Source organism: Telopea speciosissima, chromosome 1, assembly GCF_018873765.1.
Source record: "Telopea speciosissima isolate NSW1024214 ecotype Mountain lineage chromosome 1, Tspe_v1, whole genome shotgun sequence".
Lineage (NCBI taxonomy): Eukaryota > Viridiplantae > Streptophyta > Magnoliopsida > Proteales > Proteaceae > Telopea > Telopea speciosissima.
In genome coordinates this window covers 71,004,098-71,018,409 of record NC_057916.1, presented here as the reverse complement: position 1 = coordinate 71,018,409, position 14,312 = coordinate 71,004,098, and the positions used below count along the sequence as shown (strand labels likewise).

The 14,312-nt window shown below is 38.7% G+C and overlaps 2 protein-coding genes across 2 annotated transcripts; one reads left to right on the top strand and one right to left on the bottom strand.

Moving 5' to 3' along the window:
- LOC122648822 (trihelix transcription factor ASIL2-like) lies at nt 1-13,765 on the top strand. The gene is made up of 2 exons (XM_043842063.1): nt 1-14; nt 12,542-13,765. Exon 2 carries the CDS (start codon nt 12,589-12,591, stop codon nt 13,573-13,575), a length of 987 nt encoding a protein of 328 aa, XP_043697998.1. The 5' UTR covers nt 1-14; nt 12,542-12,588; the 3' UTR covers nt 13,576-13,765.
- Nucleotides 3,537-7,613, bottom strand: LOC122653913 (heat shock 22 kDa protein, mitochondrial-like). Its single transcript, XM_043847876.1, has 2 exons — nt 7,547-7,613; nt 3,537-3,862 (listed from the first exon to the last, which is right to left on the bottom strand). Exons 1-2 carry the CDS (start codon nt 7,611-7,613, stop codon nt 3,537-3,539), a joined length of 393 nt encoding a protein of 130 aa, XP_043703811.1.
- Nucleotides 13,766-14,312: the final 547 nt, after the last annotated feature.

The window sequence follows — 14,312 nt, the reverse complement described above, 5'->3', positions numbered from 1 at the left end:
TCTCTCTCTCTTTTTCTCTCCTCTTTAATGGGGGGGGTGGGGGAGGGAACTAGGTAGGAAGTCCCGTGATCAGGAAGGCTGCCTTGGCTATTGTGTCAAGATCTTTACACGTGTCCCAATAGAAGTCAGATGGGTTACAACGCATGCTGGCTGGGAATTTTGTAAGTACTCTTCGTCTGTTCTCTTCTATCAAAACCCATCAATACCCATCATCACCTGCTGTGATGTGACGGCATCTTCTTTCTCTCTCTGTCCCTGCGGCGTCCCTGCGGCGCAGACTCTGAGTCATGAACCTGTTGACCTGTATTTTCCTTTTTATGATGAGAGTAGTGAGAATCCTGACCATTGAGACGTACATGATGGATGGATCTCGAGGATAATCCAACGGTGTGTGTTCCTGCAAGTTGAAGCTACGCCATCATTATTTGTTTGGTCCAACGTCTCTCTAGTTTTTTTTTTTTTTTTTAAAAGAAATAAATAAATAAAAAATTACTACCTTATCGTGTAGCCTCTCGACCAAGGGGGCCAATGAGAAATTTTATTCTTGATTTAAATTTGCCCTTATCTTGGCTTCCTTTGAATTATAGTTACCCTGATCGAGCTACCCGAGTCGCCACTGCTCTAGCAAACTTGGACATTGTCGGGGATGGTGAAAATGAGCTTGTAAGGGTTTTAAGCTTATTAACATTTGAATCTGATGATCCTTAGTAGCCCTTGAGGGTAAGGAATATGTCAGAAAAAATTTCTATAGAGAACAACAAATGGATTCTTGAAAGCAAAAAACCATTTTCTAACAGAAAATCTTGTGTTGGCAATAGAATTTATTGTATGATTTTTCAAGACTTTGATATGGTTGGTTATGCAGTAATGAGCCTTTTCTCTTTTTAATTCTATCTATCAACTACGAGAAGTATACTCTCTATCGAATGCTTGTTGTACCTTGAACACATTTGCTGTAGATGAAATTTTAGTTATTCAGAGAGAATTTAGAATCTAAGCCCTTTAAATTAAAGATGCACATAGCCAAAAAGAAGTGCAAAATTTCTATCAATCACTTCACTAAGTACAAACCCTTGGAAATCAGAGAAGCACTATTAAGATTGCTAAATGCCATTTTATATAGTGGGTATTTGTCATTTATAAGTAGGGATGTAAATGAGTAGTCGAAATCCGTATCCATATCCGTGTCCGTATCCGTTTAGCACTATCTGAATCCGTCCGAAAGTGAAAATGAAACGGATACGGATACGGATAGGCTATAGTTATCCGAAAAGCTATATTTACATAATTACATGTAAACAGATAAAATATTCGATCCGTATCCGTTTAGCACTATCCGAATCCGTCCGAAAGCTAATCGGATGCGGATGCGAATATAACACTATCCAAGCCGAATCCGATCCATTTACATCTCTATTTATAAGTCATATTAATGACATGCCTAAATAACTTTGAAAACTATACCGTCCATCCAAAAAAAAATACCCTGGCCTTGGCATGGATTTTATTTATAATTCCTAAGGACCTGTTCTTCAAGTAAATAACACAAACAAGACAAAGAATGTCAAAAATAGTAATGAATTAGAACTGAAACAAGGAAACAATGTTTAGTAACTTGGTCAAAAGAAACGGCTTATTATCCTCTCCAATTCCCTAAAGCTCGGCAGTGCGACAGTATTAGGTAGAGATGCTAACACGTGGCAGCTCGGACATCCGACGGTCCAAGCTCAACATAGTCAATGAGCTCAGACCGTTGGATGTCTGAACTACCACATGTCGTCATCTTCACCTAACACTACCAAGCTTTAGGGAATTGGAGAGGATAATTTTCCTATATCTTTTGTCTCCTATTGTTACTTTCCTCATCCATAATTTTAATGATTTAGGAAGTATCATTCCTACTTAAAATTATGTTCTCATGAAAATCTAGAACTGGCCAGATCATAAGGGTTTGGAAGGTCTATGATCTTCACTCACTCTTCATTATTTGTTGCTCTTGATTGTTGGGAATTGGAACCATGTGATTGGGCCTCTCTTTCTTTTGTTGTAAATGGGCTTAAAAATATCCAACCATCTATCTCTCTCTGTCTCTCTCTGTAAGTATGGGAACTGGGAATCTATCCGAAAACAATCAAGATCAGAGCTGTAATTTAAATTGAAATGGCCATTCTGTGTGGCCCCTGATCTCTTGGATTTGAAGATGAGTATGAATGGGAAGAAAAGGAATAATATGCCTCTACCCTTCCACACTAATATTTCCCTCGAATGAAGCAAAAACTGCATTTTCTTGCATGTTCTAATTGGCTTAGATTATCACTCAGTTTCGGCTCTCATAATTTGAAGTGTTCTGGTAACATAGGAAATGGGCTTGACTATGATAGCCACGAAACCATAGTTAAAAGCTGACATTGGAGAGAGAGAGTCTATTTCTATGAACTTACTATGATGCATGCTCACTCCAATTCTAGTGAGATTCCAGTCTCCAGCAACATCTCAAGTAGAAACAACTCCTTGAGAACAATTCTCAACCATCTAATCTAATAAACCCAACTAAAGAATTTCTTTGCTTCTCAAAACAACCCCAGCTGCCATTACAGTAGTAGTCCTGTCCTACTAATTAAGCTAATCAGAGATATATAGTTGCAGAATGACTTGAACGATGATTATATTATGACCAATAATGCCGAGGTAGAACAGATTTCGATCGAACAAAAAGATAATAAGAACATGGCATTGCAGCAGAACTGAATGTTGGCATCAAACTCATCCCCGTCTCATTTTCATTTTCAGTCTATAAAACATAAAAGAAAACTTATACTATTTTATCTCTAATATTGCTGTAGCTATTATGCCTAGGTAAGAAGAAAGGGGGAAAAATATATAACTTCCCCTAAAACACCACCAGAAATGAGCCATGAACTAGCCGTGTACTAAACTAACTATTACAACCACTAGCAAGTAGAAACAGAGAGACTCCATTCCTTCTTCTTTCAGTAAGTACTAAGTGTTAGAATAAATCAATCCAAATAGGGACAAAATCTCAAAAGTCAAGGATCTCCATAGGGCTTTCAAGAACACAATCAAATAAATAATAGAAAATAGGGATAGAACCATCAACCTTGTTTCGCATCCATAGTGATGATGATTGCAGCGAAAAATAAAGAACAAAGATCTAGGTGCTTCTCCTCTATTCTCAACGTAACTGGCCTGATGAGAATACCGAATGCGTAGGGACGACGAACACTGAATATCTCCCTCTCTTTCAAGAATGCACTCCTAAATAGCAATTAAGAATAATAAGTTGTGTTGGATTGAAGGGGGGACCTAGCTCTCCTTATATAGTAATCCGTATAGGGTCTGACTCATCACAATCCCAATAGGAATCCATCTGGCCCATACTAAACCATTCCACATTAGACTTCTAATATAACTTAATGATCCCATTTTATTAGACCAAAACCTTAATTAACCTGGTTTAAGAATTTAATTATGTCCATATGAAATTTTATTAGAACTAAAATTCTAACACTAAAGTACTAAAGATGAGTGATCTGGACATGGTGGACGTCCTTCCTCTCCTTCTTCTCCTCCTCCTCTTCCTCTTTCACTTTGGGAATAATCATCCTCAGCACTCCATTCTTCATCTCTACCTTGATCTGATTCTTCTTCTTGTAGAGCTCCTTACCAAGTTCGATCCATATTCCACCTGTGCTGAATATCTTATTCTGTTCCACCGAAACCTTCACGTCCTCCTTCCCTACAAACTCCATTTCGATCATTATGGAGAGCCCATTCTCGCCATATTTCATTTCAAATATCCTGTTTCTACTACTCAGTGAGGACGACGACGGATCCAACTCATCTGTGACCCCAAGAATTTAATGAATTAGCACATAACCAACCAATTAGATATCGATTAATGGAAGAAATTAGAAGAAAACAAAATTTGGAACTATTATTATAAGTTACTACCACAAGAGTGGTGGTCGATGCTCAAGTTGAAGTTGCTCTCAAAATCATCAAGTGAGAATTGGTGGTGTTGAAGGCACGACGACGTGTAGTAGTAGTAGGAAACAACGGTACTACTACTACGACAGGGCAGATTGGATTGAACAATTTGTTAAGGACCGAAGCAGAAGCAGAAGCTCTCCGTGAAGCCATTTCATCAAAGTGAGAATTGATGATGTTGAAGGCACGACGACGAGTAGTAGGAAACAACGGTTCTACTACGGCAGGGACCGAAGCAGATGAAGCCATCTTTGGATCAATTCAAAGATCGAATAGAAAGAACAAAGGTGAAGAACGAAGGAATAGAATAGGGGAACCAGTGGAGGAAATGGAGAATCAATAGACCGAGATGAGAGGGTGAGATCACTTTCTTGGAGCCCAAGAAAAGGAGAAGGGTAAGTTCATCATCATCGCTCATGGTTTCCTTGGTCCATTGATTTTAACAAGGTTTTGGTTTTTTCACTGATTCCTTCCGATTCTTTGCCTGGCAGTGGTTTTTTCAGTTCTTCCGCTTTGCCTGCAGGTGGAGGGATTTTGAGTGTTGTTGCAGGTTTCCTCCACTTTCTATTCAATAACCGTATAAGCCTGAGATTTGATATGATTTTTATCATAATTTCATGCGTTCATTTTTATTTTTAGAAAGGGGAAATTACACTGTCACTCCCTGAGGTTTATACTAAATACTGAGAGACCCCTGTATTTTTAAATTATACAGCTAAATTCGTAGTCCGTTAGTCAGATGTCATGGTACTAGTTAAGTTTGTCTTCAAATGACTAATATATCTTTTTTGAAGTGAATTTACCATTTTGCCCATAAAGCATCCTTATTACTTAATGAAGGTGTTTTTCCATATTTACTTCACTTGTTTGAAACATTAATTTTTTTTTTCCAATTTTACACTTAAAATAAACTTAATGGATCCATCCCATAACCGGCCCTTCTTCTTCTTCTCCTTCTTCTTCCTCCTCTGCAACCCCACTGGCCCAGCACCTGCTCCGACCCCCCCTTCCTCCTCTGCAACCGCAGTAGCCCCAGCACCTTCCTCTTCTTTAGCCCTACTTTCGCCCAAGTTCTTGTGTCGATTGAAGCCGTAATGACTGAGTTTCAATGAACTACATGTTCACTTATGCCCAAAACAGAAAACTGGGAAGCGATCCTCTCTCTCTCTGTCTGAAACTTTCTTCCTCCTCTTCTCCTTCTTCTTTCTTCTTAGTTTTAGTTTCATAGCAAAGACGGGAGGATGGGATGTGGTGGGGTTGGGTTGCAGAAGGGGGTAGCGGTGGGTGGGATTGAGTTGCAGCAGGTGTTGGGGCCAGTGGGTTTGCAGAGGAGGAAGAGGAAGAAGAAGAAGAAGGGACGGTGATGGGTGGGTCCCATTAAGTTTATATTAAATGTAAAATTGGAAAAAAAATTAGTGTTTCAAACAAATGGGGGTAAATATGGAAAAACACCTTAATTAAGTGATGTCCTATGGGTAGAATGATAAACTCATACCCTGAAAAGGGTATATTAATCATTTGAGGGAAACTTTAACCAACATTGTAACACTTAACTAACGGAGTGGAATCTCAGGGGTTCTGGCTGTATAATTTAAAAATATAGGGGGTTGTTTTGTATTTAACACAAACCTCTGGAGGTGGCAATGTAATTTTCCCTTTTAGAAATTGTTTGGTTTGGTTTTTGTAATTTATTTTACTGAAATAAAAATTTTGAACTTCAATAGTGAAATTAAAAAGGGTAATTTACACATATCACCCCTAAGGTTTAACGAAAAGATAATTTTAACCCTCAGTTTTGAAAATTTTTGCGTACCCTCTTGAAGTTTACAAACAGTAACAAATAAGTCTATTCTGTCACTTTATGACTAACAGTGTTAAAAATAAGAGGTGAACTGACAAAATTACCCTTGCAAAAGAAAAAAAAAAAAAAACCTGCAACTCATCTTCCCCAAATCGATTGGGGAAGATGAGTTGCAGGTTCCAAAACCCTTTCAGCCCTTAAGGAATATAGGGTTTCAAATTGGGAAAAAATCCCAAATCAAAATCCTTTCAGAGCGATTGATGACTATTTGATCTGATTTTCAAACTCCCCTGAATCGGTTATGTTAGATCTTGATTCTGGTTCAAACTCGTATAACTAAAGAAAGGGTACAATCCATCACCAGAGCTTCAACGCAAGGGAGGACTGGACTCTCACACATCCCCGTCTTTGTCTCCGATCATCAAGGTCTGTTCTCTCATTATCTTTTTTCCTTCTTTGTCTCTCCATCGTTCGCTTTCTGAAATAAGAAGAACCGGTCTAGAGATTTTCTTTTCTCTGCAATTTCTGACATGATCCTTTTATGATGCTATTTTTCAGTGTCTCTGTTGTGTTGTGGATCTTCTTTTCGCCTTTAGAGAATGACCAATATCCATTGAATTTCTTCTTTTGTTAGTTTGTCATCTTGTTCTTGTTTGTTGTTCTCTTGATTTTGCCTTGCTGCGTCCAATCTCCATTATTGAATCTCATAACTCATCCTAAAGATTTCAAGTTTTTAGTTATAATAATTGTTTTTCATTAAAAATAAAAACGATGAACATCATTAATTGGGTCTCCCTTGTTGGATTTTGTTTGGCTTTCAATGCGATTGATGACTATGTATATGTAAGAAATTGAAGTACGGAGCCAAACATGAAAATGTGACGAACTAGGGTTTTCGAAACTACTATTTGATTTGGGATTTTTTTCCAATTTGAAACCCTAAAACCAAAAGCATTCTAAGCGAACTGCAAATTTTGTATGAGTCATTTATTTTTGTTCTTCTTCTTGTCCCTCACCTGACCTGACCTCTCTTCTCTTTCTGTGTGATTTTATTGAACGAGATGACGAAAGATTATTTAAGCTGAAAAGTAGGAAGATCTTTACCTTACTGGGATTGTGCTCTGCAATAGATTCTATGAACCAAGCAAGAATCTGAGATAAATATAGCTTGACTCTTGCTTGCGTGATTATTGGGTTGAATATTGTTTCATCTAGAGACACAGAGAAAGAGAAGCTTACAGTTCAAAACAAGAAAAAGAAATCCTAGTAAGCGATCAGAAGAGATCTCTGCATCTCTGGGTTGAAAGGGTTTTGAAACCTGCAACTCTTCTTCCCCAGGGATCGATTTGGGGAAGATGAGTTGCAGGTTTTTTTTCTTTTTTTGCAAGGGTAATTTTGTCAGTTCACCTCTTATTTTTAACATTGTTAGTCATGAACTGACGAAATGGGCTTATTTGTTACTGTTTGCAAACCTTAGGGGGGTATACAGAATTTTTCAAAACTGTGGGGTAAAATTATCCTTTCGTCAAACCTCAAGGGTGGTATGTATAAATTTTCCAATTAAAAATTCATCACTCTTACCTTTTAAGAAACACAGAAAATTTGATGGACAAAACAATAATTTCATGATACCCCTCCTGTCTCCCAAAAAAAAAAAAAAAAACAACAATAATTTCATGTTAAAAATAAAACACCACTGGACATTCTTCTTCTCTTGATGGTCTTGTCACCGCATACTACCACCATTGCCACCATCATCATCGTCGCCACTGCCACCGCCATGATCCACCGCCGCCACTGCCATTGCTACTACCACCAGCCCCACTACCACCACCGCCCCCTTTCCACCATAAACCCTCTCCCAAAAAATATAGAGAATCTATTCTCAAAAATTGAACTATAGAATGGATTTTATTATTCTTGAAATATTTCATTTTGATTGGAAATAAAAGCTTTAGGCATCAAAAGATGGGTAACTTTCCCATAGCTACCCCTAACATTGGATAACTTCAATTGTATTTAAAAAAATAAAAATAAATGACTACTATTTATCAAAAGATAATTTTGATAGGAAAAAAAGTTGTATGCATCAAAGATGGGAGATGACAAGTGATCGTATCGGCCGATCCAAATTGATATTGACACCCACCGATACCATTTCCTAGCCGATCTCATATCAGTGTATGGATAAAAATATCTCAATCTGTGAAGAATTTAATGAATTAATAAAACCAATTAGATAACGATACCGATTAATGGTGGGAAATGTGAGAAATTAGAAGAAAAAAATTGGAGGTTACAACTACTGTACCCCAGAAAGATGATTGCTCTCAAAATCATCATCATAATGAGAATTGGTGTTGAAGGCACGACTAGTAGGAAACGAGACCAGCTTACACTCATAAATGTGAATGTACGAAAACAACTCACAACCGTGAAGATGGAAACGGTACAATTGGGATTAGATTAAACAATTTTTTGAGGAGGATCACAACCAAAGAAGAAGAAGAAGAAGCACTCCGTAATGCTAACAATGAAATCAATTTTGATCAGTTCACTCAAAAATCGATCGATGGAACAAAACCTTTGTTGTTCAAGAGTCCTTTTATAGGATTGCTACCCAACTAATTAACTCAAGATAACTCAAATAAATAGTACTAGACCAAAAGGGTGGTTGTTTGTTAATTACTTTCTTGGAACCCAAGAGGCCAAGAGGCCAAGAGGGTAAGTTCATTGGTCTCCTTGGTCCATTGACTTTAGGGGTTTTTTTTATTTTATTTCACAGATTCCTTCCGATTCTTTGCAAAATATAGCCGCCCAATTCGGTCAAATCTTGTTTGGTTTGATTTTTACAATTTATTTTAGTGAAATAAAAATTTGAAATAACTTAACTTAGGAATTATTTCAACTCTAATTTTGAAATTGAAATTAATAAACACATGGTTAATTTGATGGACAAAACCAATAATTTCATGTTAAAAATAAAAACATCACATTCTTCTTCTCTTGATGATCTCACCATCATGTACCACCGCCATTTCCACCACCATCACCGTCGCCACCACCACCACTACCATTGCTACTACCACCAACACCTCCTTTCCGGCCCCGCCACAAACCCTCTCCCAAAAAAATGTTCTCTGTGGCAGGCCAAATATTTTGAATACAAATTAATAACAAAATTAAGGGGGCTAGGCAAATCTGGGCCGGCTAGGTGGATTCATTGGTAGTCTCCAAAGTGAAAATTGCTCAATCAGGTTTAGCACTTATCGAAGCCTCGACCCTCTCATATTTGGGCTAGTTCTCATTCATAAATACAGTAGTTCTTTTTGGACTGGTGTGAAATGGTCAGGTTGTTGAGGGTACGCTGTCTTGTATTTCGTCACTTGCATTTGTGGGATGATTTTGAAGGACTATTAAGAAGTCATAGGGCCCGAAGGACCCAAGACTTCGTGGTTGCTCGTCCTCACACCTCTCTCAGATTAATTACAATGAAAATACCATCGTTACAAATTTATACTATTCGATTGATAATGAAGCAGATCTCATCTCACTATGAACATAGGCAATCTTGTCGAACATATAAATCATTGTGTACATTGTCTGAATGTTTGTTTGTGATTTCTGTTCTTTTTTGCATCGGTTTTAGATCTTGTACTCTACACAAGAATTGGGTCAAGGTCTCGTGATCTGCACAGACCACATAACCTTATGTAGTCTAAATATAATATTTGCCACGTGGTATCTTGGCGTGTGCACTTTGTCCAAAAAAATTGGAGTTTATAACATGAAAAAACAATAAATTAAAAGAACTTGGACTATTACAAGGGTGTATGGATCACTAAGGGGTGCATGGACATACATGGAGGGCAACGATGCTAATATGGGAAAATAAATGATTGAATATGAAGAAAAAAATTTGACACATGGTTAATCCAAACCATTCCTAGGTATCCAACAGCTGAAATTTGCCACATCATCTTCCTACATGGCACAACTAAGCATACAAACCATGTAAACATATTACCATATTCTGAAAATCAAAAAAACCTTGAAGATAAATAGATGTTAATAATACAATAGATCCTCTTTATTATATTATCAACAGTTAACTAAGTTGCTGGTTTAACATCTTATAACTTGGAAGAAGTTTTTCTAATCTCGCTTGTCTAGAGGATCTTTTAGTTTCTAAAGTTAAATAGATTTCAAATTTTTCTGGTTAGTGATGCAATATTTTGATTGTTGTGGGGGAGTCTACTTTCTATTCAAAAACCATATAGACCAAACGAATACTTTAAGCTAAACAAAAACTTTCCATATAAATCTATAAATTTCTCTTTATATTAATGTGTCATACTCACATGTCAAACTTCAAAACTGACTATTTTATAGGTGCACGTGCAACCAAGGGTAATTTATAAGGATGTCAAATGGTCGGGAATGAGTGAAACCAAAACCAAACCATCAAAAAACTTTGGTTTTCGGTTGATTTTAGTTTTAGTTCGATACGGTTTCAATTTATTTTGATTTTTTCAGTATCAGTTTGATTGATTTGTTTTCGGACTTGAATTACAATGAAATCTTAAATTGATAACTTATGGTGCAAAAAAATTTGATGAGCAAGAGGATTAAAATATAGTTCATAAACTCTAAATAATGAATTAAACTGAACATATTTCATGGCAGGGAATTTTTTTTTTTAAAATTTTACTCTTGTCGCCTCATTAGTCCCTTCTGATTAATTTCCATGCACTTTCTATCGTCAAGAAGAAAAGTAAGAATATCAAGGTTGTGTTTGATATGTATTCTTGGAATGCATTCTTGGTCGATTTTGCATTCTCAGACAATAAAACAATTGTGTTTGATATGTATTCTTGGAATGCATTCTTGGTCTATTTTGCATTCTAGGACGATAAAAACAAGGTCGATTTTGCATTCTCGGATGATGAAAACAACTATTTTTATCGTCCGAGAATGCAAAATTGACGTAGAATGCATTCCAAGAATGCAAACCAAACACATCATAAATAAACATGAGTGCAAATGAAACTTCCAGAACTAAGCACAAAGTTTTAATTCCCAACCCCCACTTGTGATAATGAGTTTAGAATAATGGTGTTAATTGGGTACGGAACAAAGTATTCGGTTAGGATCCGATTCGGTTCCAAGAAGTGGCAGTGGGATCCAGATCAGGACCAACCTGGAACGATTCTAAAATTGAATACTCTATCTGTTCCTGGACGGTTCCAGTTCGGATCTGGTTACAATCCGGTTCTTGTATTTGGTTCTTATCTGGTTATTACATCCGGTTACTATATCCAATTTAAATTCGGTTATGCCATTCGGTTCCCGTTCGGTTTTGATATTCACGAAACAAATCAATGTTTGCTTCTCCATAAGAAACTTGTAAGATGAAGCAGTTTGCAGTTTGCTTACCCCAGGTTAGATGTAGTAAAGACTAGAGAAAAAAGTGAAAATTGAAGGGTTAAGTTAGCCACGTAACAGTCAATTAGAGTCTTTTAAACCTAATAAAATATTCGGATTTAAGTTAATTTTAAGGCGGGTATTCGGTCCGGATTCGGATAGATCCGTTGGTTAGTTGGATAGATCCAGATCCGATCCGAAATGAATTATAAAGACATTTTCAGATCCGGAACTTAACCATATTAAATTCGATCTGGATAGGAACTAGGTATTCAGTCCGGATCCGGATTCGGTAGTTGGTATGGTTACTTATTGACACCCCTAGTTTAGAACAATCCACTCAAGGCTCCGTTAATTGTTCACTAGAAAAGAAATACAAAGACTCAAAGAGTGATCTTAGCTTTTTAATCGTACAAAATGAAGTTTAGGGAAGCCCGTTCTGCTCCATCTTTACTGGGTTGAGTTCAGCAGGCCCATGGGCTTGGCTGTAATTGGGGCTTTCTTTGGTTCAAATCTCAGATATGTTCATACATTTGTGTTTGGGCTCTTTTGGAGGATCGAGAATGGCCAGGCAGGGAGCATGATTTGAGGTATCGTTATTGGATCACCCGATATGATTAATACTTATGGTTTTGAAGGTGATTGATATCGATACTTGGCTGTTACCATATCGTAAGTGCGTCAGGTGTCTATCTTTCTCCTCCATCAAACAAGTGGTAGAGATGTCTTTTCACATAAGAAGGAGAGAGAGATAAACACATGGGAGCGCTGGTGTAACATAGTTCTTTATCCTTTGGTTGAATTAGACGAGTCAGGAGGATGAGTCTAACTGAGTTCTATCACCGAGTCCTACTCATTCCTAGATTTCAAAACGATTTGTGTAGAGAGGTCCACGCGTCAAAATCAAGAAAGCCCAAGTACAAGCCCAAGCCCAACGAAAAGGCATGGAAAGCTGGAAGCCTGGAACACACAAGTTACGGCGGCAACTAAGCCAAACACACCGGTCAGCATGTAGCTCGCCTGCCCTACATCCCGGTGTGCAGTCTCCCCACTTTACCTAATCACATCTTTCTATATAGAATCTTTCCCAATCCACCACCCTACACGTGTCCCCACCACTTCCCGATGCCAATCGGTCGCCGTCAAGGGCCCCTCTCTGACACTCCCTCGAAACGAAAAAAACCCAAAAAAACAAAATTTAAATCAATACATAAATAAATAAATGAAAACCCTTCCTCACCGGTCGGCAAAGTGTAAACCCTTCACGGTGTCACCGTAGTCTTCCCCTTCTTTCCCTCTTCCTCTCCCCCTTTTCCTCTGCAGAATCACCGGAAAAATTGAGTCCTCTTTCGCCGATGGAAGACGAAGAGGATAACGAATCCCACCCGAAATCGCAGTCTTCGTCTGACAACCAAAACGATCGGCAGTCATCGCCGCCACCGCCGTCGTCTTCACAGCCAGTAACGGTGGCGGCGGTGGCGCCTTCTACCCATCAATCTCTAACCCTAGCCCTCCCAATACAACCCCGGATCTCCGGCACCGGAGGCGGCCGCGAGGACTGTTGGAGCGAAGGCGCCACATCTACGCTAATCGACGCCTGGGGTGAACGCTACATCGAGCTCAGCCGAGGAAACTTGAAGCAGAAACACTGGAAAGAGGTTGCCGACGTTGTCACTAGCCGCGAAGACTACACCAAACCCGCCAAGACAGATATCCAGTGCAAGAACCGAATCGATACGTTGAAGAAAAAGTACAAGATCGAGAAGGCCAAGATCGCTTCTGGAGTACAAACCAAGTGGGTATTCTTCGATCGCATTGACGAGCTCATCGGCCCAGCGTCCAGGAAGAACGAAGACAACGATGAGGACCATAAACACAATCGCCATGCGCAACCATCGGGGCCTTTACCGAAGATCCCCGCCGTTAGGGGCGTCAGATCGTCAAGGCAGTTTCAGGTGAAGCAGCAGCAGCGAGATTCGAGTAACTCGGGCGATTCCTCCGATAGTTTTCCGCCGCGGATGACTAATGTGAACGGAAAGAGGTGGCGGTTCGAGAGAGATCCACCGGTGGTTCGAACGGGAAAAACAGGAGTGCAGTCGGATTCGCCGATGAAGGAGTTGAGTCGGGCGATTCTCAAGTTTGGTGAGGTGTATGAGAAGGTGGAGAGGTCGAAACTGGAGCAGGTGATGGAGATGGAGAGGCAGAGGATGGAGTTGACTAGGGAGTTAGAGCTTCAAAGAACGCGTTTCTTCATGAAGACCCAGATGGAGCTCTCTCAGCTCAAGCATGGTAGAAGGGTTGTCGTCGGTAATGGCCGCCGTAACAGTAACAATGGTGGCTGAATCTTTACTTCAGAGATCTCAACCCTCTAATTCTTCTCTCGTAGACTGTTAACCTATTTCAAATCATTCCAAAACCTAACATCAAAGTGGAGTCAAATAAGTGATGATCTGAGATTGTAGTAATTATGAATAGACTGGAATTGGAAATTGGGTGTATTTAATTTGATGGGATCTAATCTATTTTATTTCCAATGGCGCTTCAGAGGCTGAAGGGAAGGAGCTGCTTTGTATTCAGTGGTAGATTTGGCCATGAAAGTGCGAGCCATGTAAGTAAGGCAGAATGAACAGTAGAACCAGTTGAGAATTGTTAGATTAAATCTTCAATTCTATCTGTTAACAGTTCTAATTTGTTATTAATGACTTTTCATGTTCTCTACTCTCTTCCCTTTCTTGGTTTTCACTTTTTTTTCAAATAAAAATTTTAAGGGAAATGTTCTCTCAGCATAATTTGCCCAGAATGACATGTGAAGATATCAGGCAAGACTTTTAACTCTGTTAACCAGTAATAGTAGTTTGTCTCTGTCATATGAGAGAATGAAAGGTTCTTAATACCTTCTATGGACTTCCAAATTGAAACCTTGAAGGAACTCTCTCTTTCTCACATGGAAGTTGTTGCCAAAGATTCCCGTAACAGATCTCTATTCTGTTTGACCCATATACTATTAAAAGAAGATGTTCCTAGACCTGGAACAACAGCTAAAAACCCTGGTCACTTGGAAATTGGGATCAGGCCATGA

Bases quoted from the DNA above. Each gene is read 5' to 3' on its own strand.
- LOC122653913 (XM_043847876.1), bottom strand. From the start codon at position 7,613: ATGGCAGTGGCGGCGGTGGATCATGGCGGTGGCAGTGGCGACGATGAT. The intron at 3,863-7,546 runs GTATGCGGTGAC...TTGGGGTCACAG, and splicing joins TGATGGTGGCAATGGTGGTA to ATGAGTTGGATCCGTCGTCG.
- LOC122648822 (XM_043842063.1), top strand. From the start codon at position 12,589: ATGGAAGACGAAGAGGATAACGAATCCCACCCGAAATCGCAGTCTTCG.